General features: G+C 40.1%; 1 protein-coding gene across 1 annotated transcript in view; it reads right to left on the reverse strand.

The window, feature by feature from the left end:
- The window catches only part of TACR1 (tachykinin receptor 1), a 137,985-nt gene extending 115,638 nt beyond the window's left edge, over positions 1 to 22,347 (reverse strand). The window contains exon 1 of the mRNA XM_041757580.1: positions 21,227 to 22,347. Coding sequence (XP_041613514.1) covers positions 21,227 to 21,615 — 389 coding nt within the window. The 5' untranslated portion in view covers positions 21,616 to 22,347. The remainder of the gene's footprint in view (positions 1 to 21,226) is intronic.
- Between the last annotated feature and the right edge of the window lie 2,123 nt (positions 22,348 to 24,470).

The following is a 24,470-nucleotide window of genomic DNA, read 5'->3' on the forward strand; positions in this document are numbered from 1 at the left end:
AATCAGTGGCAATCTTCACTGTCACTCTAGTAGGTGATTGTATACAGCCCCGAAGTATATGCTAATGACTCTCACGTTTGTATCCCAGCCCTTACCTCTCTTCTTGAACTCCAGACTTAAAAATCAACTGTCAGTCCAAAGAAGACATACAAGTGGCCAACAGGTACATGAAAAGATGCTCAACATTATTAATCATCAGGAAAATGCATATCAAAACCACCATGAGATATCACCTTGCACCTGTTATAATGGCTATTTTCAAAGAGACAATACATAACTAATATTGGTGAAGATGTGGAGAAAAGGGAACCCTCATTCACTGTTGGTGGAAATGTAAACTGATGCTATCATTATGGAAAATAGTACAAAGATTCCTCAAAAAATTAAAAATAGAGGTGTATATGATCCAACTTCTTCTGGGTATTTATACAAAGAAAATTAACACACTAATTTGAAAAGATATATTCACCCCCATGTTCTTCTCCATTCTTCTCCATCTTAGTAAACGGAATGACCATTCTCCCAGTTGCTTAGTCTCAAGCTCAGGAGTGATTCTTGATTGCTCTTTTTCTCTTTTATCCCACATCTACTGCAATAGAAAATCATTTGCTTTACTTTCAAAACATACCCCAAATCTAACCACTTAGCACCCCTACCATTATACCCTGGGTTAAGTCACTATCACCTCTCTCCTGGGATCACCATAGGAGAGCTCCTAACTGGTCACCCTGCTTCCAGTTTTGCTTCTGTACTCTCTATTCTCCATACAACTGCCAGAAAATCTTTTAAAAGAATAGATAAGATCATGCTCCTTCCCTGCTTATTATCTTCTAATGGTTTATCATCACACATAGAATGAAAACCAAACGTATCTTGACTTTTGATGTTTACTGAATATTCATTTGCTCTCCCACATTTTCCAGAGTCCATGCAGTTGGACCAGACCATATGATTTGTTATTGCTAATGGATTTTGAGGAAAAGTGATACATATCACCTCTGGACTGGGGCAGGTTAAAGTTCCCATGAAGCTCTCAGCTCTTTCTTCCTTTAATGTAGCAACTAAGCTACTCAGGTTATGATGGCTAAGCCATAAGATGGAAACAGTCTGTGATCAAGTAATATCTTCAGGGAGCTGCCCAGGAAAGAAACTGAATCTGTAGTACAGTTAGAATGAGTGATGAGTAAACTTCTGCATATTAAGTCATTGTGATTTGGGGCTTTACTTATTACTGCAGCATATCATAGCCTACCCTGACTAATACTTGTAATCTGTATGGCCTTCTTTTGTAATGTCACTGGCCTTTCTCCCCCTAACTCACTGCCATCCAGTCACATCCAGATTTTATTGCCAAACCCATTCTTGACTCAGGGCTTTTTATTCTAGCTATATGTATACCTAGAAAGCCCACTTCCAAGATCATCATAGCACACTACTTTCACCACTCTCTATCCTTTTACCTTTTTCATTGCAGCACTTAATTGGATTCAGAATTATTTATTTCTTAGTTTGCTTATTGTATATATCTCTAAATAGAGAATAAGGACTTTTCTGTTGTTGCTTTCAGTTGTATCCCCAGGGGTCTAGAACAGTGTTTTTGCATGTAGTTTACATGGAGATTAACTGCATTAATGGTATCAATTATTTATCCTTCTCTGTATCCTTGCCTTAAAGAGATGGAATCCAGTTCCCTAAGCATGAATCTGGTCCATTCTGAGGGCTTGTTTTGGTCCATGGAGCATTAGTAGATGTGACACAAATGTAGACTTGAAAAAGTGTTTGCATAAGTCTGTTTGCCTTTTACACCTTTGCTATTGCTATGAAGACATAGCTTGGCTAGCCTGCGGGAAGATTAAAGACACATGGAGCAGAGCTGAGCTGCCCGTCAACTCTGCTGAGGCCAGCTTGATCAGTTGGCAGCTCGCCAGCTCCAGAAATGTGAATAAGCCCAGCCAAAATTCAGACAAGCTTAGGCCAAATCAGCCGAACATTGCAGACTAATGAACTAAGCAATTGTTTTTTGTTTTATCCCCCTGAGATCTTATGGTTGTTTATTATACAGTGTTTCTATGGCAATGGATAACTGATACAACAGGGGCTCAATAAATAGCTATTGTATGCCTCCAGTGGATATGTATATGTTCTACAATGGGTATGTAGATGCTCTTTCCTACTGTGCTCTGCCTCCTGTGTTCCTGATTTGACTATCTATCAATCTGTTCTCTCAAGTTATTAAACTGAGAGAAGCCTCAACCTCTTCTCCTTCATTTCCAACTTCTACTTCCTTCCAAACATTGAATAGCCTGCTACATTTTACAATTCCACCCTAAAATTTCCAGAATCTGGTTTCTCCTGTCCCATAGTTCCAATAATATTTTGCCTCTCCCCACCAATAGTTTTCTCCCCACTCTAGAACATCCTCCAGACTGCCATTAATTTTATCAACCTCAAAAACAAATATGGATTTATAGCTATTATAAAATATTGACCAGTCACTTTGAAACACTTTCCCAAATTCCTTAGAAAAACACCTAGAAATCATTTTTTAAAATAAAAAAAGTAAATATAACCCAAGTAAGTTCAATAAGGGAAAGAATGTAAAAGCAATAAGGACAAACATACTCCATTCATTGTTTCTTAACTGTCTGAATAATTAATTTATTATTCCTCATGTAATATCAAATATTAACATTATGGAAAATAAATGGGAGTGGATGCAACATTATGCCTATGGTCATATCACTCACTCACTTGCCCTACTGAGTAAGAAATAAAGGGTGGACTCACCGTGATTATTCCTGACAACTCTCTGCTGATCTTGTCTGCCTCACAGCCTGCAGTGAGCTTTTTATTAATGAGACTCCATTAATAGTGGGAGTGGTAATAAATTGCCATAATGCTAATGAATTGCAATTTTATGGATTTTCTCCCATTTTCTTTTAATTTTATCCAAGGATAAATTTTTAATGTGAAAAATGGCAAGTGTAAATAGAAAGCATTGGCTTTTCCAGTGCATCATATTTCCTCTTGCCCAGGGTTTTCATAAACTCAATTTTTCTCAACTCTTTCCCCTCTACCCAACCTCTCTCTTAGTTAGGTGTACATTTGTTTGCAAATAACAGAAAATCTGTTTATCATAAGCTTAAAGAAATAGAGGTTTCATTGTTTTTATTATAACAAGAAGGCCAACACCAGGGTAGGGTAATTTAGGGCTGGTATGTGGATCAGTGAATGCTCAGGGCTTTAGGCTCTTTCTACCTTTTTGATCCCCAGTCCTTAGTGGGTAGAGGTTGTTCTCATAGGTAAAATGTGCTGCTACCATTCAGGTGCCTTTGTTCTAGAGAGGAAGGCGAGGGGAAAGCAAAAATAAAAAAAGTATTTTTCTTGTAGACATTGTCTTTTTATTCAAGAAGAAGAGAAGCTCAATCTAGAGACTTTCTCCTGCACCCCACTGGCCAGAACCCTGTCATATGGCCAGGGAGACTAGGACATCAACAATATCTCTAGTAGAGGATGGGAAAGGAGAAAAGAGGATTGTAAATGGCTTTTGTGTAACCAATCCAGTGTCTATCGCTCTGCTCTTCCTAATTCCTACTCATCCTTTAGGTCTCAGCCCAAGACCATTCAGACTAAGTGAATTTTTATGTACTCTCACAACATTAATAATAGCTCTTAAGACAGTTTGTAAATGTACACTGATTTGAATAATCTTTGGATTCATGTTTATTAATATCTATTGAGGGCAGAATCAGGCCTGATTCTTGATGACTAACGTATCCCTGGAACTAAAGTCTGTAAGGTATTTCACTTAGTGTAATACTCTTTAGTTCCACTTGTGTTGTTACAAATGTCAAGATTTCATACCTTTTTATTTTTGAATAATAGTCCAGTGTGTATATTTATATTTATAGCCACATCTCTTTATCTATTCATCAGCGCATGGACACTTGCACTATTTCCATAATTTGGCTATTGTAATAATGCTGCTATAAATACTAGGGTATATATATTCCTTTGAATTAGTATTTTTGTATTCTTTGGGTAAATACCTAGTAGTGCAGTTGCTGGATCATAGGATAGTTTTATTTTTAACTTTTTGAGGAACCTCCACACTATTTTCTAGAGTGGCTGCACCAGTTTGTATTCCCACCAACAGTGCACAAGGGTTTCCTTTTCTCTACATCCTCACCAATACCTGTTGTTTCTTGTGCTATTGATTTTAGTCATTCTGACAGGTGTGAGGTGATCTCTCATTGTAGTTTTGATTTTCATTTCCCTTATGATCGGTGATATTGAGCCTCTTTTCATAAGTCTGTTGGCCATTTGTGTGTCTTCTTCAGAAAAATGTCTATTTGTGTCTTCTGCCTATTTTAAAATAGGATTATTTGGTTTTGGGGTGTTGTTTTGTAAGTTCTTTATATATTTTGGATCCTAACCCTTTATCAGATATGTCATTTGTAAATATTTTCTCTCATCCCATAGGCTGCCTCTAAGTTTTGTTGATTGTTTCCCTCATTGTGCAGAAGCTTTTTATTTTTGAGAGCATTATGCTAAGTGAAATAAGTCAGCCAGAGAAAGATAAATACTACATGATTTCACTCATATGTAGAATTTAAGAAACAAAACAAACAAGCAAAGGGAAAAAGGAGAGAGGAAGAGGCAAACCAAGAAACAGACTCTTAACTATGGAGAACAAACTTATCAGAGGGGACGTGGTTGGGGGTCTGGGTTAAATAGGTGATGGGGATTAAGGAGGGCACCTGTGATGAGCACTGGCTGTGGTATGGAAGTATTGAATCACTATATTGTACACCTGAAACTAATATTATACTGTACATCTACTAACTGGAATGTAAATAAGAACTTTAAAAAAGTATGTATAGTCTTTATAAATATTTAGATCTACACCCGCACAGCATGAGAGAGTTCATGTTAATGGAACAAAACAATGATTGTTTTAAAAGCAAAGTGATGATGAAAATAAAATGTGCCAAAATAAATTTATATTAATAATAACTTGTTAGAAGTCAATAAACTGTATATATAAAATGATTTTTTAAGCCACAAAATAAGGTTTATTTATTCTTCTTTAATGGTATCTCCTTGCTTGTCTTATTCATATTGTTTATGGGAAGGGAGAATCTGGAAAAAATAAAATTTGATATTTTAAAAATAAAGTTTAAATTTTTTAAATTGAAATTTTTATTTTTCCTTCTAAGATGCAAATTATCGAGGTCTTTAAATAAGCAGTTTTATTAATCACCGTCTTCTTAAAAGTCTTATAAAATGCATACCCAAGCTGAAAAAATCCGTGCTACTAAATTTTGCTTATCTGTATATTTTCTTGGATTTTGTAAAATCTGTATCTACCCACAAGAATGTATCTCTCCTGGGATACTGTGTATGGTGCCTGAAAAAAGATGAGCATTGAGGCTCGGCCTCTTCTTCTGGCTAAGAAGCTTCAGTGCACAGAAGAGAACCACTGCCAGGCTCTTCCCTGTTCCTTAGGGCTGGCTTTTGCATTGATCATCCTCACAAGAAGTGTGTGGCTGGGGTTCTTTCCCTGTGATTAAATCATTGGCTGGCAAGACTCCTAAACTGAGAGGGTGAAACCTGCAAACTACTGTGTAGACCTCACTCCCACTCGTTTTCTGAATCAATAACCTATTGGGTTATTTCTTTTTTCTTTTGCTTCACCTGGGGGGCCTGTGAAATGACCTGTACTACTGTGCAATGGCTAAACAGAGAAAAGAAAGGGAAGTAACATCTTCCAGGAAATTGACTGGAAAAAAAGCTTCTCACCAAAGTTCATTTATTTCAGAAAGCATAATAAATTTCAGAAAATGCTTATTTCCTATATCCCCGAAGCCCAAACTTGAAAAGGCAGTACCAAAAAATGAAATGACAGTTGTACATTATAGCAAAGATGGAAAAATGTAAATAAATTATTAGCAAGCAAATCTAGCAGTGTGCTAATAGAACAAAGTCTAAGACCAAGTACCCTTTATTCTAGGAGTTCTACAAATGTTAGAAACTAAGAAATTAGGCAACAGAAAAGAAAGTATTGATGGATGCCAAAAGGACAACTGGATAATTAATATCTAGATCATCTGATTAACTCTTTTCATAAACTAAGAACTGAATGATATAATTTTTAAACTTCTGACTTAAACCAATAGCCAATATACTTAATAGTAATATTAAGAGAAACATTCCTTGAAAGTCAAGGGTAAGAAAAGATGCTTCCTGTTACCAGTTTCAATTAAAATTGTTCTGAAAGATCTAATAAAAAAGACAGATATAGATACTGGATATAAAATTAAACATAAAGATTTATAGGTTTATATGATTATTGGGGAAATCTGAGAAAAGTGACAAGAAAAACATTAGAACTTCTGCTATACAGGGTTCATTTAAGATATCTGGTTCAAAGTGTTTACAAAAAAATATCAAAAGCTTTTGAATATACTGACAATAACCCATTAGAAAAAAATATAGGGAAATGATTGCATTTTCACTAGCAAGCAAAAACATTAATTTTTTAAATGTTTAAAAAATGTGAATGATTATATGAATAATATAAAAAATTATAGAAGAAAACATAGAGCCATGAATACATAGAGTACGCCTCATGTTTATATATTGAAAAAACATCTTGATATGCTAACAATTCTTCCTAAAGTTTATTTCTAAATTTAACACATTTACCACATCTCCAATAAAAATTCCATTGGGACTTTTCAGTAGGAGGATTTTAAGTAATGAATCCAGAATTTATCAGGATGGGTAATGGTATATAGACAGCAGGATAAACATATATGGCATTTACAAAAATTAGATATAATCTAAAATAAATTATGAATTAAAGACTTAAGGAAAAATCTCCTAACTATAAAAGCAAATGAAATTGTTTATGCATATTTATTTACTTTTGAACGGAGAAAAGTCTTCTCTAAGCATAACACCCAAGTGAGAAGACATAAAGGAAAAGGTGGATGGATGTAACTACAAAAAAAAAAAAATTTAACTTAAGATAGTCACTGAAAAGGAAATTAAAATTGTAACGAGGAGTGCAAAAAACTATTTGCAGCATGTGACAATCAAAAAAGGTTGTATCCTTAACACAGTTCCTGCAATGCAATAGGTAACTTAAAAATAAGGATTTAAATTTTAAAATGTCCTAGGGTCATGAATAGAAAAAAATGCTTTCACGAAAAAGCAAGATATAAAGGAATAATACATATACAAAAATATTCAATCTCATTAGTAAGAAATGCAAACATAAATAACATTTTAAATCTTTTAAATTGGAAAAGATGTTTCTGAAATTGTTAGGAATATGAAGGAACACTTTCCTACAATGAATGTACATATTCTGATCATGTTGCTAAATTGCTAAAGCTTTCTGAAGACCAAGTAGAATGAAGCCAAAGCCTTTAAATGTCCAACACTCTGAACAGACTTTTCCTCTGAGAATTTATCCTCATAGTCACGTACACACGTGCAAGTGTAGCCAGAGCGTATTGATCACACGAATGATATATTATAGCAAAAGCTAGAAATAAGGCATCCCAGGTGGCTCTGCGGTTTAGCGCTGCCTTCCACCCAGGGTGTGATCCTGGAGACCTGGGATCGAGTCCCATGTCAGGCTCCCTGCATGGAGCCTGCTTCTCCCTCTGCCTGTGTCTCTGTCTCTGTCTCTCTTTCTGTGTTTCTCATGAATAAATAAATAAAATCTTTAAAAAAAAGCTAGAAACAATTGAAAGGTCTCAGGATGAGATGTTATTGAAATTATGATACTTTGTAACCACGAAGCATGATCTTTTCGAAGAACACTTAATTACATGAAATTTTTTTTTTTATTATGTTAAATTTTTTAAATTGTATATGGTGGCTGGGTGGCCTGGGTGGTTCAGTAGTTAAAGTGTAGTTAAGTAGTTAAGTGTCTGCTTTTGGCTCTGGTCATTATTCCAGAGTCCCTCCCAGAATCCCTGCTCAGCGGGGAGTCTGCTTTACTTCTCCCTCTCCTTCTGCCCTTGCCTCCACTTATGCTCTCTTTCGCGCTCTCTCTCTCTCAAATAAATAAAATCTTTAAAAAAGAAATAAATTGTATGTGCCATAGGAATATAATTATGTAAAATATCCTATAAATTGGCAAAAATTCCTGTACTGAAATAATTCCTAAGAATTGACAATAGTAGTATTCAGGCAGTGACACAAGGGTTGATTTTACTTTTGTTCTTCATCATGCTAGATTTTCCATGAGGTGCTAATTCTCCTTAATGAATATATAATACTTTATAGTTTTAGGAGTATATATATTAAATGTAATTAGAAGGGAATTTGCAGTTTTGCAAGGAATATTCATCAGTAAATTATTTTTCTTAAAAAAGTAGCAGAAGTATACTTTACATTTCCATGATGTTATATGTCAGGCATATCCCATTTTTTAGAAGTGGCTTAAGTGTAAACCTAAATAAACAGTCTCAAAGAATATATTCAGGACCCTCTGGAATCAGAATCATAGTACTTTGCATTTTTAATATTGCTGTGTAAATCTACTCTGGTTGTTTTATACATGACAGCTTTTGGTTTTGTCTGCTCCGACTCCATTTTCAAGGCAATAATATTTAGGGAAGCCATGCTATTTTCAAAATGCTGGGGAGGACTCAGGAGGAAATGGAGTAATAAATTTTTGACCCAAGTGTAGGCAGAAAAAGAGAAAGGAAAGACAGACAAAGAAAAAAGGATGTGGGCTTCTAGATGAAGTGTGGGTCCAGACAGACATTAGCAGAAAGCTCAACTCTTGGAAACTTTGTCCTCACCCCAGGATTTGTAAACAGCCCGGATCCATTGTTGAAGATGCTGGAGAGGTAAAGGATCAGCCCTGGCCACCTAAACAGGACTTCATTGCACTGCTGCCCTTAACTCCAACCTGCCAGACTCTTAGGACTGGCGGGGACTGTGACTCAAAGTCCCTTCTGATGAAAATATCCAAGCTATAAAAAAAACACTATATATTTGTCAAAGAGAATTAGTGACTTATGAAGAAGCATGAAGAACAGAAGGAAATTCACCCTCGTTTCACAATCTAAACACAAATGCAGAGTTCACAGGCACCTCAGGAATGAGACAGTTCCGATAATGGCAGGAGAAGGTCTGTCAGCAGCAATCTGGGCTCATGATAACAGGCCCTTATGTTTCCCAGAAGTCTCCTTGGTAGACAAATGGGGCCATGTTGTGAAAGCCAAACTCTGGGCACCCTGAAGTCCCTAAATCCCAACACTCTTTGCATCTCATATTGACTCAGTCCCCAAGACTACTTGTCTTGGTTTTCTACACTATTTCCTGCTTATGAGGCGGTAACTGAAAGAAATAGGTAATCAGAATGGACACATTCCTATTTTAAAATACAAATGGGACTTGGAAGGTAGAAGCCCAGATCATTCTCACCTTGGTGTGATTTTAATTGGCTACTCTTCTCTTGATTCAACTCAATTTACTAAATTAGATTGGGCTGTGAAGAAAACAGAGCAGTAATTTGGGACCATGCACTTGTGAGGCAGAACCGGGGAGTGCCTTAATGCAGACTTGGGCTGGTTAGAGCATTAATGAGGGAAATGGCCAGAAAGGGAAGAGGATACCTTCTTTTCATTTTGCTTAGTTTTAGGCTGGCAGTGTCTTCATTGGACCATTGAAATCCATGATGGCTGTGATCTGGCTCATAGTCTAGCTGAGTCTTTAACATATTAACTTCTAAGCCCTTCATCATGCCAGCTGGAAAGAGAAAGGAACTGATCTTTGGAAACAAATTTAAGTGATGCCCCAGTAAGGATTTGGTCACAGGGTTTCTAGATTATTGTCTAAGTGTCTCTTTGAAGAGCCCAGTTAAGTTGTTGAGCTAACTAGTTGCATGTCACCCCCAGGACTGCTTCCTTTTTAGTTCCCATCATGAATTCAAGCATTCTAAAGTCCACTCTGACTCTCTGGGACTATTTGGGAGGTATTTCAGCTGTTTGTGGAGTTTTCTTTTGTTTAAACATTTTCAGAATTAGGAAATCCTCTTATAAGAGCACATTAATTATCCAAAAGGACATTTCTCCACAGTAAAATTAATTGATAAATTATACAAGATGAGAATTTAAGCTCATGCTTCTCATCTTCCCAAATACCACTAAATGTGCACCTGAGACTTTTCAAAATTAGTGTCTCAGTTATACTCTTTGACAGAGCAGAGGGGTAGCTAGCATGACTGTTCACCCTTCTTGTAGGAGCTCAGGAAGTGTGATTTGTGAAGATGGTTGCTTGTCAGTCCATATATGGTTTAGGGCACTAAATTAAGCTATAAGAACAGAACATCACTTACTTTTCATGATCTGAAATCTAGGACGCTGAGAAGGAAGGGAAGGGAAAGGAACTCAGCACTTCTGGTGCTATAAAAAAGTCATGACAGTCTTTCCTCATGGGGAAAACCCAGAAGATCTGAAGAAAGAACATCTCGTGATTCAGTTGGAGGACTCAACGGTGTCAAATATCTTCCAGGATCCAAGAAGAAAGGCCCTGGCACTGAAGACTTTGTGCCAAGAGGCATAGAAGCTGCTCTGTAGACCTTCTACAAAGGATGCACACATGTCTCTGGACATTGATCTGAAACATGCTAAGACCCTGAGTTGGTCAAAACCAAGAAGTACTACTCTTCCATTTTTGATGATTCAATGAAGAAACAGGATAAAACCAGAAAAATCCTGGCACATATTTTTCATGACCTCACAGTCTCAAAAAAATGGAAAGACCTAGGACAGATGGTGATTTTTTGGTCACTTTATCCGTGGCAATGAGCTAGTCTGGGATGAAGGTCTATAAGAAGGTAAAAACATAAGAGGGTATGGAATGCAGCTAATTCTACTCAAGTAGCAAAGTGGTTGGATACAATTTAGGGAAGGATGGGGCTCTGCATGATTCTATCGATGTAATTCAGATGATAAAATTTAAGATGAAAATTGGAGAAGGGTAACACTTGAAGAAAGCCAGGGAGATGTAGAGCACATTGGGACTGCTCGATTCCAGTGGCAAGGTGTAGGTGGGTCCCGTGGACATGGAAAAGACAGAGCTCCACCATGAGAAGGGCTCAGGGCTTTGGGCTCCTGAAGGACACACCCTGGTTCCAAACTTCAACTTGACTCTGATTCCAGAACCTCAGGGGCCCCATGGGCAAGATGATTATGCCACCTGCTTGTGTCACTTTGTAACCCTGGAAAGGCATTTTGTAAAATTCAATTGACAATGAAGAAATGGTGCTTTTAGGTAAAAAGTATATATATAGCAGTGAGTTTTATGATTGGTATATGTGATTTGTGGGTGATTTGTTTATAATATATTGGAAATGAGAATCTGATATGTTAGAGAATTTGACTTACCAGATTTGTAATTTTAATTGAAATGCTTAGGAAGATTTAACAAATTAATTTTATAGTCAATATTCAGAGGCTCATAAGAACCTCATTTACTTAAGTTGTAAATTTAATTCTTAGGAGGTTGGAATGCTTTAAGAGAATTTAATATGCTAAATTTAGAAGGTTTGATTTACTAGGTTTACCAGAACTATGAGTCCTGAGAAAGATTTTGTTTCTCCTATTTTAAGTCATTTTAGGGGATTTGAAGTTTTAAGAAAACCAGACATATTAAATTTGAAATATTTAAGGGGATTTAATAATTAACATTATGTGCTGTTTACATTTTTTAAGATTATTTGATTTTTGAGCTTTTTAAGTCAGAAACATTTCTGACTAATTGGAAATACATGAGATCCTCTCACTGAGTTTGAAAATGTTAAAAAATTTAGGAGGTAGAACTCCATCTCATGTTTAGGAGCTAATTGAATATTAGTCAAAGGACAAGAGAAAATGAATGCTTGACACTTTAACTAGACTTATAACAAAAATTAAAAGATTTATAAGATGTGTTCAAAGGCAAAAGAAACAACTTTAACAAACTGAATATCAAGTAAAACCCATGCAGCTGTTAAGAGTGTTTTGCTAATATCCTTAGGCATTTCTCCCTTACACATTTTTGCTATGACCCTCAGACATTAAACACTCAAATAATGCTCCGAGGGTGGTGACTTTACAACACACAGGATATGGGAAGTGATTGAATGTATTGTTTTGGAGATGGTATAAATGAAAATGATTTAGTTTTCCTGGACTGTGATATACAATATCCAAATGCCAGACTTTTGGTAGAGTGTGTATCTCCATAGATTGGAAGGATGCTGGAAAGCATCTGACAAGAGGTTTGCTGTCGCAATTAGGAGGATTTTAAACTATAATTTAGAGGAGTGGCAGGGATATAAATGTTTCATCCTGTTATATATATTTTTAAGATTTATTTATTTATTCATGAGAGACACACTGTAAGAGGCAGAGACACAGACAGAGGGAGAAGCAGGGTCCCCACAGGGAGCCCAATGCAGGACTGGATCCCAGGACCCCGCAATCACGGCCTGAGCCAAAGGCAGACCACTGAGCTACACAGGCATCTCCATCCTGTTGTACTTGATGTAGAAGGAATTCAAGAGTAGCTGAAACAGGAATGGGTGTGCAGAATGGGTATAATGGTGTGTCAAGGTTTATTATAGATCATAACATAACTATTAACTGAGTTCTTACTGGATCTCAGGCAATGAATCAGCAATTTCCCATACATCTCCATACTTTTCCCTTACTCTCTCTCCTTGCAACAATACTCTATGAGGTAACTTTTATTATATCTTTTTATCAGTTGAGGAAACTGAGGTCCAGAGAGGTTAAGTGTCTTACCTACATTTGCATAGCTAATGGTAGAAACACTGCTGGGACCACTGCCTGTGGTCTTTTCTATGGTAAACTCCATTATCAAAGGTTAGTTGTAAGGTTATTAAAAGACATTCTTATACAAAAGATATGAAAGGCACTCCACAAAGAGTACCAAATATTAAATACAGCAATAAAGCTGAATTAGGAAGTAGATCAAGGAAAGAATTATAAAAGAGAGGAGCACGGCATCAAGCCCAGGGTTGCTTAGACAAATTTCCTAGAGCTTCATGTGTTGCATTAACACTCAAGCTGAGATTTATGTCTTAAGGACATCTTTTCATCCCTGGGGATTCATTATCCATAGAATCTCATATCTCCCCTTCCAGGAACTGGAATCATAGCTTCTCAAGGTGGCAAGAGAGGAGGTTTGGGTAATGGAAACCAATTCTTCAGTCTGTTCTCCAGGTCAATAATTTTCTTGGATGCTCTGCTGGAATTTTTCTGTGTCTGTGGTATTTGAATATAGTATGGACTATATATTCAGACAATTACTGTGGTTATAGGACTTGGAGTGCTTGATGGAGGGTAGGCTTCTGCTTGTCCTGACCCAGGGAGGATAAGTACAACAGAGGGTGCACTTCCTGTTGCCAGTAGAGGTATTGGAGAAAAAGCTAGAGAGTTGACAACAGTTGGTCCATAGGAGGATCATGAAATATCTGAGTTTCCAGTATTCCTAGAAAGATTGGGGGTAAGGCAGAAATGATAAACACCTCCCTTGATTAGAAGTGTTCTCCTTGGGTGCAACATCTGTTGGGGACTCAGTGTGGGTCAGGAATCCGACCCAGTTAAGTGAAGCATGGACAAGGCAAGTGTGAATTAAAACACATAGTTATTCTAGAAGGAGGGTTCTGAACCAAGTATTCTATAGTGTAGGCTGGATTGAGGAATGCTAATAGGGTAGTGTTCACTTCCAGGTATTAGTTAGCCTCTCAGTTTAGAGGACTATTAACAATAGGAATAGCCTGTAGAGGCTAAGGAGGATGGAAAAATGAAGGAACCATGAACAGTCAACCAGGGATGGAGAAGCTTCCAGAGGGACATATCTAAAAGACTGCCACACAGAAGAGGAATTATGTTCATAGGAGTAACCCATAATCAGAGGCAGATTCCAGTTCAACAAAAGGAATAATTTTATAATGATTCAAATGGAATGAGTTTAACAAGTGAGACAGATTAGTAAAATATTTAAGCAGAATTTGATATTCTTACAATGGCTCCATCTAGAAGGTTGTGGGGTTGAGTTTTTGTTTGGGTGGAAAATTATTTAAAGAGTCTCTAATATCCTCTTTGGCACAGTAAGAGACTTATATCACTTTTCTGCCTTCAGTGACAGCCTTAGATGATACAGCATCCAAGAGCCACCTTGAGTGGGAGTACAAAGGCAGACATCTAAGGCACAGGAAAGCAAATTGCATGGGTCTCCAAGCTATGAGGGAGTACAGAGTGGGAGGATGCTAAAATAAATTGTTTCTAATAGTCTTTCCAAGACAGGAACAGAATCCCCATTGGTATTTAGGATTAGATGAAACAATGGATCAGAGAGCATGCAAATACAAGGTAACTATCAATTTTATTAAATGATATCTCTTTTCTAGTTTCCAAGTGACAAACACTAATAAGTCATTTATAATTTCCAGTCCAGTGTTCTAGAAGTTAATTAAAAAAATACAAACTCCACATTGTTTTCTCTGTACTTTGCTATTTCTTTTCTCCTCCACCTCTCCCTTCTTCTCTTTCTTTTCTTCTTTTTACCAATTAATCTTTCTCAATCTGTGTAGTTCTTCCCTCTACCTCCAAGCTCTCTCAGCATGGTATTAATTATATTGGGTTATAATAGTATTTATGAGTTTATCAATCCCCAAAGATGAGAGCACAGGGCAAAGGCAATGTTTTACTGCCTCAGGATTTGGCATATGGTAGGTGCTCAGTAATGGTTGGATGGATGGGTGGATGGATGGATGGAATGGATTGATGGGATGGATGGATGGATGTGTGAGGAAGAGGCCATTCCCCTCATTGCCATCTAACTTTATCCCTCTTTAGCATACTCTGTTGGTACTACCTTTCATAGCTGACCAATGTCTTCTAATTACCATATCCAGTGTCTTCTGATGAGTTTGAAAACATGAAATTCCTGGTATATTTTGGATTCTAATGACACTGATGAATAGAGCCAATCACAAGCTACTTCTTTTGACCTTTGTCACTCCACATATCCTGATTTCTCCAGTAACTCTCTGCTTCTTTTTTTCTTCTCCTATTTATTGATAGGACATTCTCATGAGTATTTGCCCTTTGCCTCTTCTCTAGAAACATGTATAGGTAAAAAAAAAAAAACATGTATAGGTAAAAAGTAGATGTTCTCTACTTTCAAACTCCAATAAGCCATCTGTTTGGAAAGCTACTAAATCTACATTTTGATCCCTTCTGAGTCTCTAGCCCCATATCTCAAGTTGTCTGTTGTGCATTTCCAACTAATTATTATATTTTCACATCAACTCCAACAAAAACTGTATCCATCTTCTTCCTACCAACCTCTCCATTCATTTCCTGATTTACCTGTGAACTCACTTCGATTGAGTCAGCCAGTCATTCTCCCCAAACACTTTGCAATTTTTTACCTCCACACTTTTGCCAAAAAGTTTCCTTTACCTGAAATATTGCCTTTATCATCCTCTCTAAAAAAATTCGATCTAATCTTCAAGGCCAAAGTCAAAGGCCGCCTTTTGGAGTCTTCCTTGATAATCACTGCGGGACATAATGTTCCTCCTCCTCCCCTCTCATATTGGATTTGTCTGTACAACCCATATAAAATATATTATGTAACATCTCATATTGTAGATATCTCTAAGTCAGTTTTATTTGCCTCAAAATATAGCACAAGGCCTCTGAAGGAAGACATGAGGCCTTGAATTAAGAAACATCACCATACCAGGTGGCATTATCCCTTGATGGACTGAAGATCTTTGTCCAAGTTTAACTGAGTGTTGCTCCCTCATGATCTTTATTCACCATTTGCTAATTTAACATCAGTAGTAGTAACGAAGTCTTGTGGTCCTACTACATGTATTTACATTGAGAATTACTATTCACTTTCCTTCAGTTGAACCTATACTTCTGTCAGTTTGTTTTCTTTTTTTAAAACCAAGGTCCTTGACCATTCAGGACACTGGAAATTCCCAGGAGAAGGGACAGGATGTGACAAGTGCAGTGGGATAGCTCCAGAGAGTAAATGGGCATTGAACCTCTCTAGCCTAAATGACCCATCTAAGATGTAATAAGCTCAATTTTGATCCATGTCAACTTAGACAATTGAGGTTCTAAATCTGAAAAGACAGGGTCAGTTGTGGTAGATGAACTTCTAGTGAATGACCATTCTCAGTACCATAGAGATGTCTGGTCATGGATTGTAAGTTTCATCTAAATTAGTGCAAAGGGGATGCCTAGGTGGCTCAGTGGTTGAGTGTCTGCCTTAGGGCATGATCTCGGGATCCTGGGATAGAGTCCCCCATTAAGTGCCCTCTGGGGAGCCTACTTCTCCCTCTATCTACGTCTCTGCCTCTCTCTGTGTGTCTCTCATGAAAAAATAAATAAGTCTTTAAAAATTTTTTAAAAATAAATTAGTGCAAAGGATTCTAAAATCTATGTCTGACCTCTGGGTTGTGAAGAACTGACCTGAGATATACAATGGAATCCACGTCCAGCCAACAAGGTGGGGTACAGGGACAGACTGCAGGTATAGTGGAGACCTGGGAAGCAGGCTCTTTGAATTTGGAGCTAAGTGTGACTGGGAGAGTGGGACAGACATCATAGAACCGTGGAAGTTTTTGATTATTTATGCATGTCTTTGCTCTTGGTTCCTCTTTTACTCTGTCAGAGAGCTCTCACTCTTTCTTTTGCCTTCAACCGTTACATATCTGGGCAACTGTATTTTTGGTCCTAACAATATTTCATATTGTTCAGAGACCATAATAATTTAAATGTTTCCTTTCACTCAAACACAAGATCCAGAACCAGTATGAGGAGTGAGCAATCTTCTTTCAAATAGCTGAAATTATACCTGCCCCCTCCAGGTACAGAAGCAGTGTCACCAGCGCAGTGCTTCTCTGAGCCTCCTGTAGCTGTGTGTTTGTTTCCGTGTCAGACTGCCTTTTGCCTCTACAATCCCTCTAGTGGAGCTTCAGAACTGTCCTCCTTCCTCCCTTCCTAGATGCTGTTCTGCTAGAACTGGCAACCATCATGGGTCCCTGCAAAATGGATGTGTCACCTCAATGTCTTCCAACTTCCAATTTTATGAAACATCACACACACCTTTTAATTTTTCTAATAGGGAAGTTTTAAAAAAAATTTTATTTTAAGTGGGAGAAATTACAGAGTTTCAAATAGTGAAATTTTTGGAATTTAATTAGAGTTAGGCTTGAACTTGTTTGTTTAGGTATATTTGTCTCTGCAACCTTTCTTTCTTTTCTAAAGATTTATTTATTTATTTGAGAGAAATTAGGGGTAAGGAGGGGCAGAGCGAGAAGGAGAGAAGCTCAAGCAGACTCCATACTGAGCACAGGAGTAGACATGAGGCTTGTCTCATGACCCTAAGATCAGGGCCTGAGCCAAAACCAAGAGTCAGATGCTCTGGCTGAGCCACCTAGATGCCCCTGTTTCTGCAGCCTTTTTATTCTAGGTAACCATTGCCTTCAATAAATAAGTATTCCTTCAGAAGAAGAACCCCTCCTGCTTCTCATTCCCCACTCTATGGAAAGATAACAGAAAATAATTAAACTAGTACTACAATCTGTAACGGAAGGTTTCATTTCTGTATATATTTTGGTTCTGGAAGGAAATTTGGCAAAGTTTACCAAGACAGTTTGACCTAGCAATTCCACATCAAGGAGTTTATTTTAAGGAGAGAAAAAGGAATACTCTTAAAGATTTATGTCTAGGATACTTGTAGTTGTTAAAAATGGAAACAATTTACATCTAAAAATAGAAGTATGGCAAAAATAAATGAGCAGCCATGCAATATAATGCACCCATTAAAAACCTTACTTTGCAAAATATTTCATGACATGGAAAATGCCCATGGTATGAATTAAGGAATAAAACAAGAAACAAAAATCAATCATTGAAACTGCTTTATTATGATCCAAAATTTATCCTTAAAGGTGTGAGTAACTATCTGTGGCATAAATAACACAGATAGAAAAAGCCAGTATAAGCTGGCATTCCAGAATTTTAACTGGTTATCTGTCAGTAGTGGGACTGTAGATACTTTTCAGATTTTCTTTACAATCTTATGTATTTTCCAAATGTTCTTCTGGGAAGATATATTATTTTAATCATTCATTCACTTATTTAAGAAATGTGTAGTGACCATTAGGTGCCAGGCACTCTGCCTTGTGCTGAGGAGATAAACAAGAACAAGATAAACAGACACATTCCTTGCTTTGCTCAGAGTTTATAATCCCTTAAAATTGGGAGAAAGAGACTTTTTCTTCTCAATTCATTTCATTTGACCTAGTAATTCCACTTTTGGGGATCTATCCTAAGGAAATAATCAAGAAAGCAAAACAAAATTATCATATAGAAATGTTTATTAGTGCATTAACCATAAGGTGAAAAAAATTTAGAAATCACCTAAATGCCCAGCAGTAGGGGGATGGTTAAAGTAAAAATAGCACATTCATGTAATGGAATAATAGGAAGCCATTAAGATTATGTTACTGAAGATTTTTTAATATATGGGAAAATGTTATTAATGTTTTCCATTACTATTAATGGAAAAAAGTAAGCTGTGAAATTATATAGACTCTGACCTCAATTATGTAGCATAGTAGTCATAAATGAGAAATTCAAATGTTAACAGGTGTTATTTTTGCATGGTGAAGTAATGGCTGATTGTACTTTGTGTCCATGTTCTGCATATTTCCCAAGTTTTTGCAATGAACAGGTTTAATTTTGTGATCAGGAAAACCATATTGCTTTTGTTTTTTAAGACTTGACGCAGAGATTAGATGTTAAAAATTCAAGGAACATACATAAAGGTAATTTACCATTTCCTTAAAATCTACACTGAAAAGAGATAATTCATATGGAGAGAGCTTACAGCCCCTTTCCTTTCTATGACATTCTAGGGAGAGAATGGATGACCACAAACTACCTTACAGAGGGCCTGGGGGATCAAGTCACTGTGCTCACCAGGTTGGGCAAGGAAAAAGTAGAAGGAATGCTGGAAGGATTTGGAGACAAAGCCCTGGAGCCTAATCCCAAACTCTATCCTGAATTCTAACCTTAAGCATGTCGTTGGTAATCTCCCTGGGCTGTATCTGTATATTAGGGAACCTATGGACATTTCTTGCTGCTGTCATTCCCTCAGTCTGGCACCAGAACTCCTCTGACCTCACTGAGCAGGTGTTGTGCAGCGTCAGGGTCCTGTCTCTGGTTTGCCTAGATTAAGAACAATGGAGCCTGAGATGCCAGGGTCAAGGCTGCCGAAATCTGGCTCCCCACCCAATCCAAAGTAAAGACTTTGTCGCTGACTCCTGTCCCTACCCTTCTAAGTTCAAAGGGACAGAGCATGGCTGTGGAATGTGACAATTCTGTGTAAGCCAAAGCAAGAGAGCTGGTGCCCCATCAGCTACTAAATGCTCAGGCACACACTGACTGACCGGTCTCCCTTGAGCTCACACAACGCCCAAGTGCAATGAAAATGCCAACTTTCCTTCTAATTTATAGTTCATCAAGGCTGAAGTTACACCAGGTTTCACTGCACATGTATTCAGTCATGTATCACGCTCTGGGTTTTATAAAGTTAAGGGGTCTGCTGTGCAGTTAAAGGAGCAGGTCCGCGCAGAAAGATTTATAGGCATACTTCACTTTCAACAAACGGTTATCTAAAACTAAAGTATCATAAGAAATACATTTACAAAAAAAATTCATTCCCCTACCACTTTGAGTAATCGGTTTGCCTTCTACATTTAAAGCATAAATTGATTCACCACAACTTGTTTTACACACGATGTAGCAAGCACATAGAGTTACATAAAGGGAGATGTACATAGAACTTAGAAATCAGCATTTTGACACCACCCCCAAAGCTGGAAACATGTCTCAGATTTTAAAAGTGTTCATTGACTACAGAAGCTGAAAAAGACCTCAAATCAATTGCAAATGCTAAACAATCTTTATGCCAAAGGAGTTTAGTAGTTTGGGAATTTATTTATTTATTTAGGAAATTTTTCTCCTAGGTCTTTTTTTGGGTTTCTCATAATTCACTGATCTTGGCAAAGCCACTGAAAGAACCCATTTTAAAATCACAGTGGCAGGTGTTTTCAACATACTTTCACATCCCAGGTGAGCACTTAATACTTGTGCACACAGAGATATACACATTAGAGATCTGTAACACCCACAAAAATGTCAATACAGATAAAGCTGTGCTCCGATAATCAATTTTCCATCCTGCCACCTGAGGAGCCATTCATTCCAGAATGGTAGCCCCAGTGTTTGAAAATGCCAATATTTTCATTTTCAATTGGCTTCTGAAACCCTAGTTGGTTGCAGGAAGGAAGGAGATTTCAATCGCCTTTGCCAAGCACATTTCTCTGTGGATACAGACAGGTTAAAAACATTGACCTTACATGACAAGAGAAATTTGGAAAAGCTCTTGGGTAAGCTCCCTGGGTCCCTATCTGTAGAGTTCCTGAAGAACAGCCTAACTGCCTTTCATTCCTGAATGAGAGCTCCCAGCAGCAAAGAGAGAGACAAATTAGAACCCTGAGTAGGTTATGATTCTAATGAAATGCTCTTCACATACAAATAATATTGGAGAGTTGAATGGGAGCAGAAAGCCCCTGAATTTCCAGGAAAAAGTGAAAAATGAGAAATTTTGCTTAGGCATACTTAAAACTGGAAGGCACCAACAGGCCTCCTAGCAAAATAGGCTTGCAGGGATTCACAAAGCCCCAGCCAAGGGCCAGCCCCTTAGCCGGGGCAGGGTATACCCTTCAGGCTTTCAGGGTAAAGGAGAGGAAGGATATATGGAAAGAAGCAAAGGAGTGGAAAGGAAAGTGTCAAGGAGATGACTGCAGGAGGGGTGAAGAAAATAGGATTAAATGAAGGAAAAAGGAGGTGTGTGAAGAAAGGGAGACTGGCAACGAGTGAAAAGAAGGAGCAAAGGAAAGAGGAAATAGGAAAGAAAATGGTGAGGTAAGATAAAGCCCCCCATCAACAACTGATTCAGTGGCTGTCAGGAAAAACCCCAGGGTACAGGTGCCTAATCTCCACCTGGAGCCAGGTGCAGCGCAACCCAGAAGCTCACAGCAATGCCATGGTCCTCTAGGGACATATTCTCCCTTTTCCACAAAGGGCAAGCTCACCTATCAAAGGCCACAGCCGTCATGGAGTAGATGCTGGCGAAGACAGCGGCGATGGGGAAGAAGTTGTGGAACTTGCAGTAGAAGAGGCCGTAGTACCACTCATTGTGGACAGCGTAGGTGAAGTTCACCACTGTGTTGAAGGCAGCCATGGACGCCTCTGCGAAAGCCAGGTTCACCAGGAAGTAGTTAGTCACTGTCCTCATTCTCTTGTGGGCCAGGATGATCCACATCACCACCACGTTGCCCACGACAGAGGTCACCACAATGACCGTGTAGGCAGCTGCCCAAAGGACAATTTGCCAGGCTGGCTGCACGAACTGATTGGGCTCCGAGGTGTTGGTGGAGATATTTGGGAAGAGGTCCGAGTCTACCTGGAGGACGTTATCCATTCCTCTGCTAAATGGTCAAGCCCTCCTCTCTGCACACACTTCGTCTTCGCAGCAGGCCCTGAAGCTGAAGGCTGGGGTCAGAGTCCTGCTTAAACCCAGAAGTCTGCGGGCTCTCTCGGGGCAGAACTCTTTCCTTGCAAGCAGGAGAGTTGGCGCTCAGAAGATAAAGGCTTCTAGATGCGCGGTCTGCTGCTTATGGCTCTGAATTCCTCCACTTTCAAGCATCAGGAAGCATTTGAGTCCTGAAATCCGGAGACAGCGTCTCTACTGCGTGGGACTGGAAAAAGGAAAGAAATTCCACGGGTCACAGTTCCAGGAAGCAGGAGACCCCTGCCTTTCTGCACCTGCTGCTGCTGCTGCTGCTTGCAACTCCTGTCCTCCTGCCTGCAGCGGGAAATGCAAAGCCTGTTCTGCAGGAGGACTTGGGGACGACGGGGAGGGTGTTCGTCACAGCTCGACCTGTAAAAGTTCTGGCTCTATGGCGGGGATTCTGGGGCGTCCGGCTGGAGATTTTTCCTTTGCTTTCGCTGCGCTGCCGCCGCTGGCGTCGCCTGCAGCTTCGCAGGCGCCTCTTTGGCTCGGGTCCTGCTGGGCTCGGGAGTTAGCAGAACCTCAGCAGGCTGCGCGCGAGGCTTTTATAACCCTCTGCAGAGACGTCACCGGGAAGGGGCAGTACCTGGGCTGCGTACTCGCCAGTCCCCGTGCGCAGCGCCGCGGCTGAACCGGCGGCTGGCAACCGTCTCACCCACCCACGCGGCCACCCCCCCCCCCCCGCCGCCTTTCGCGGCTACCTGCCGTGGGAGTCTTCAAGCCGGGCGCCCCACGCGCTCCACGAGGGGGCGCTAGGCAGCCTCGGAGTAGTTGCGCCCGGCGGAGTCCGCCTGGAACCACAGAAAGGGTTCGCCGACGCGCTGCCGCGGGGGACGCGCAACTTCACGGGAGCGCAGCCCGGAGCGCTGCGACAGCTCTGCAGAGGCGCCCGCCTGTGGCTGTGGGAGTCGGGCAGGTGTGGGGGCGACGTGCCAGCGCTGCGCTACGGGCCCCTCTCCAGCCCGAGTGTGCCACGGGCTCGCTCTGCTTGCTACCAGGAAGGAAGAGACGGCGATGCCCAGTTCCAGGTGTCCAGAAAACAACTTTCCTGAGATCGTGTTTAGGAAACATCCCCCAAATCCCTAGTTCCTTTCCCTGGGTGGACCCATTCCCCTGGGGCAGCGATGATCGACTCTAAGCTTTGGGGATAGCGTCCCCAGGCCCCCTGGTGACTTGGCCCCTCCGTCCCCGAGAAGCGCCGCCAGAGCTCTGTAGCTGAGCCCGGGCGCAGGCAGCCGGGACCGGTCAGGGCTGCCTGCAACGCTCGGTGCGCGCACGAGCCTCCCGTCAGCGGTGTGACGCCCAGACGCGCCTCTCGGGGCTCTCTGCCAGCGCCCACTGCGGCCGCCGTTCACCGTTCACCGCCCGGGGACCTGGCAGCTTCGGTGTCCGCGCCTCCCGGGCCTGCCCGCCAGAGCCGGGCCGGGGGCGACGCGGTCTCCTTCCCCTTCCCCCTCCCAGGTTTGCAGGGGGCCTGGAGGGCAGGTCTGTCCTCCACCAGGTGGGGCAGGTCTCGCCCCACTCCCACCCCGCTCCGCTCCCCAGCGGGCTTCAAGCCCCACCAGTCCCTGCCATTCCCCGCGCCGAGCTGCTGTCAGGCCCTGGGAGGAGGTGGGAAAGGCTCGCCAGTGGGTGCGAAGCGTTTTGGAGAAGCCCAGAAGGGCTGGGGGCAGGACGCCTTGCAGCCCGCGCGCCCGGAGACAGACACTGTTCTGCGTAGAGCTGAACCTTCCGAGTCTTTCTGGGGACCGTCCCTCCCTCTTCCCACTGCGGGGACTCAGAACTGCGCGAGCCGGGTGGGTAGCCTGGCTCAGCTCGGAGGCTCGGGGTGGCGCAAGCCCGCACCCTCCCCGGAGCGACGTTTACGCACTAGTCCTGCCCGCTGGCGCGCCTCGGGGGGAGCGAGCGTAGTATCTGGCAGGAAGCGCTTTCAGGCTTAGAAATTTATTGTACCGATTTCTGCCCTGCTAAAATCGGATCCTCTCGTGGGGCGAGGCTTGGGGGTGGAGGTGGAGGAATTTGCTAGTTCACTCTGGTTTTGTTGAAACCAGGAATTTCAGCATTTATATGAATCTCACCTTGCCCTGTCTGGAGTTCCAGGCACCCCTAAACTCCAAGAGAAAACTCCAGTGATGCCTGGGAGAGCACAGCACGCCCTATTTAGAGGGGTAGCAAAGGAGGAACCTTCTTGTGGAAGGGAACTACTCTTCCACCCTGGATCTCGCATTGATGCTTCCAGTAATGGGTATTAGAGGTCTATTTAGCTTTGTCATTCTAAAATATGTAAAATATTATAACGTTGCTAATACGTAGTGTTTATTTTCCGGACTACTAGAAAATCTGAGTTTCTAAGATTTTTTTTTTTTTTTGGCTATGTGGATTTCCCCTTCTATAAACTGTCTTTTCACGTGCCTTGTACTTTCTTCTGTTGGATTGCTTTCCAGTTACTTTTTTTCTCAGAGCTCTTTGTATATTATAGGTATAAACACTTTCCCTGTCATAAATATTTCAAGTATTTTTCTAATGCTATATTATTTATTTCTTGAATTTGTCATAAAATCTTAAACAATTTTTATGTAGTCTGATTTGCTTTAATACCATGTGGGTTTTCAAGTGTTGGTTTAAAAAACTTACAAAATCCTGGCCTTTTTTTTTTTTTTTTTTTTGGTATAAATATCTTGGGTTTTCTTGGCAGTTCGTTCTTTCTTTCCAGTGAGATCTTTAATTCACCTGCAGTTTGTTATTTTACATTATGTATTTACTTT

Source organism: Vulpes lagopus, chromosome 5 (genome assembly GCF_018345385.1).
Source record: "Vulpes lagopus strain Blue_001 chromosome 5, ASM1834538v1, whole genome shotgun sequence".
Taxonomy (NCBI): Eukaryota; Metazoa; Chordata; class Mammalia; order Carnivora; family Canidae; genus Vulpes; species Vulpes lagopus.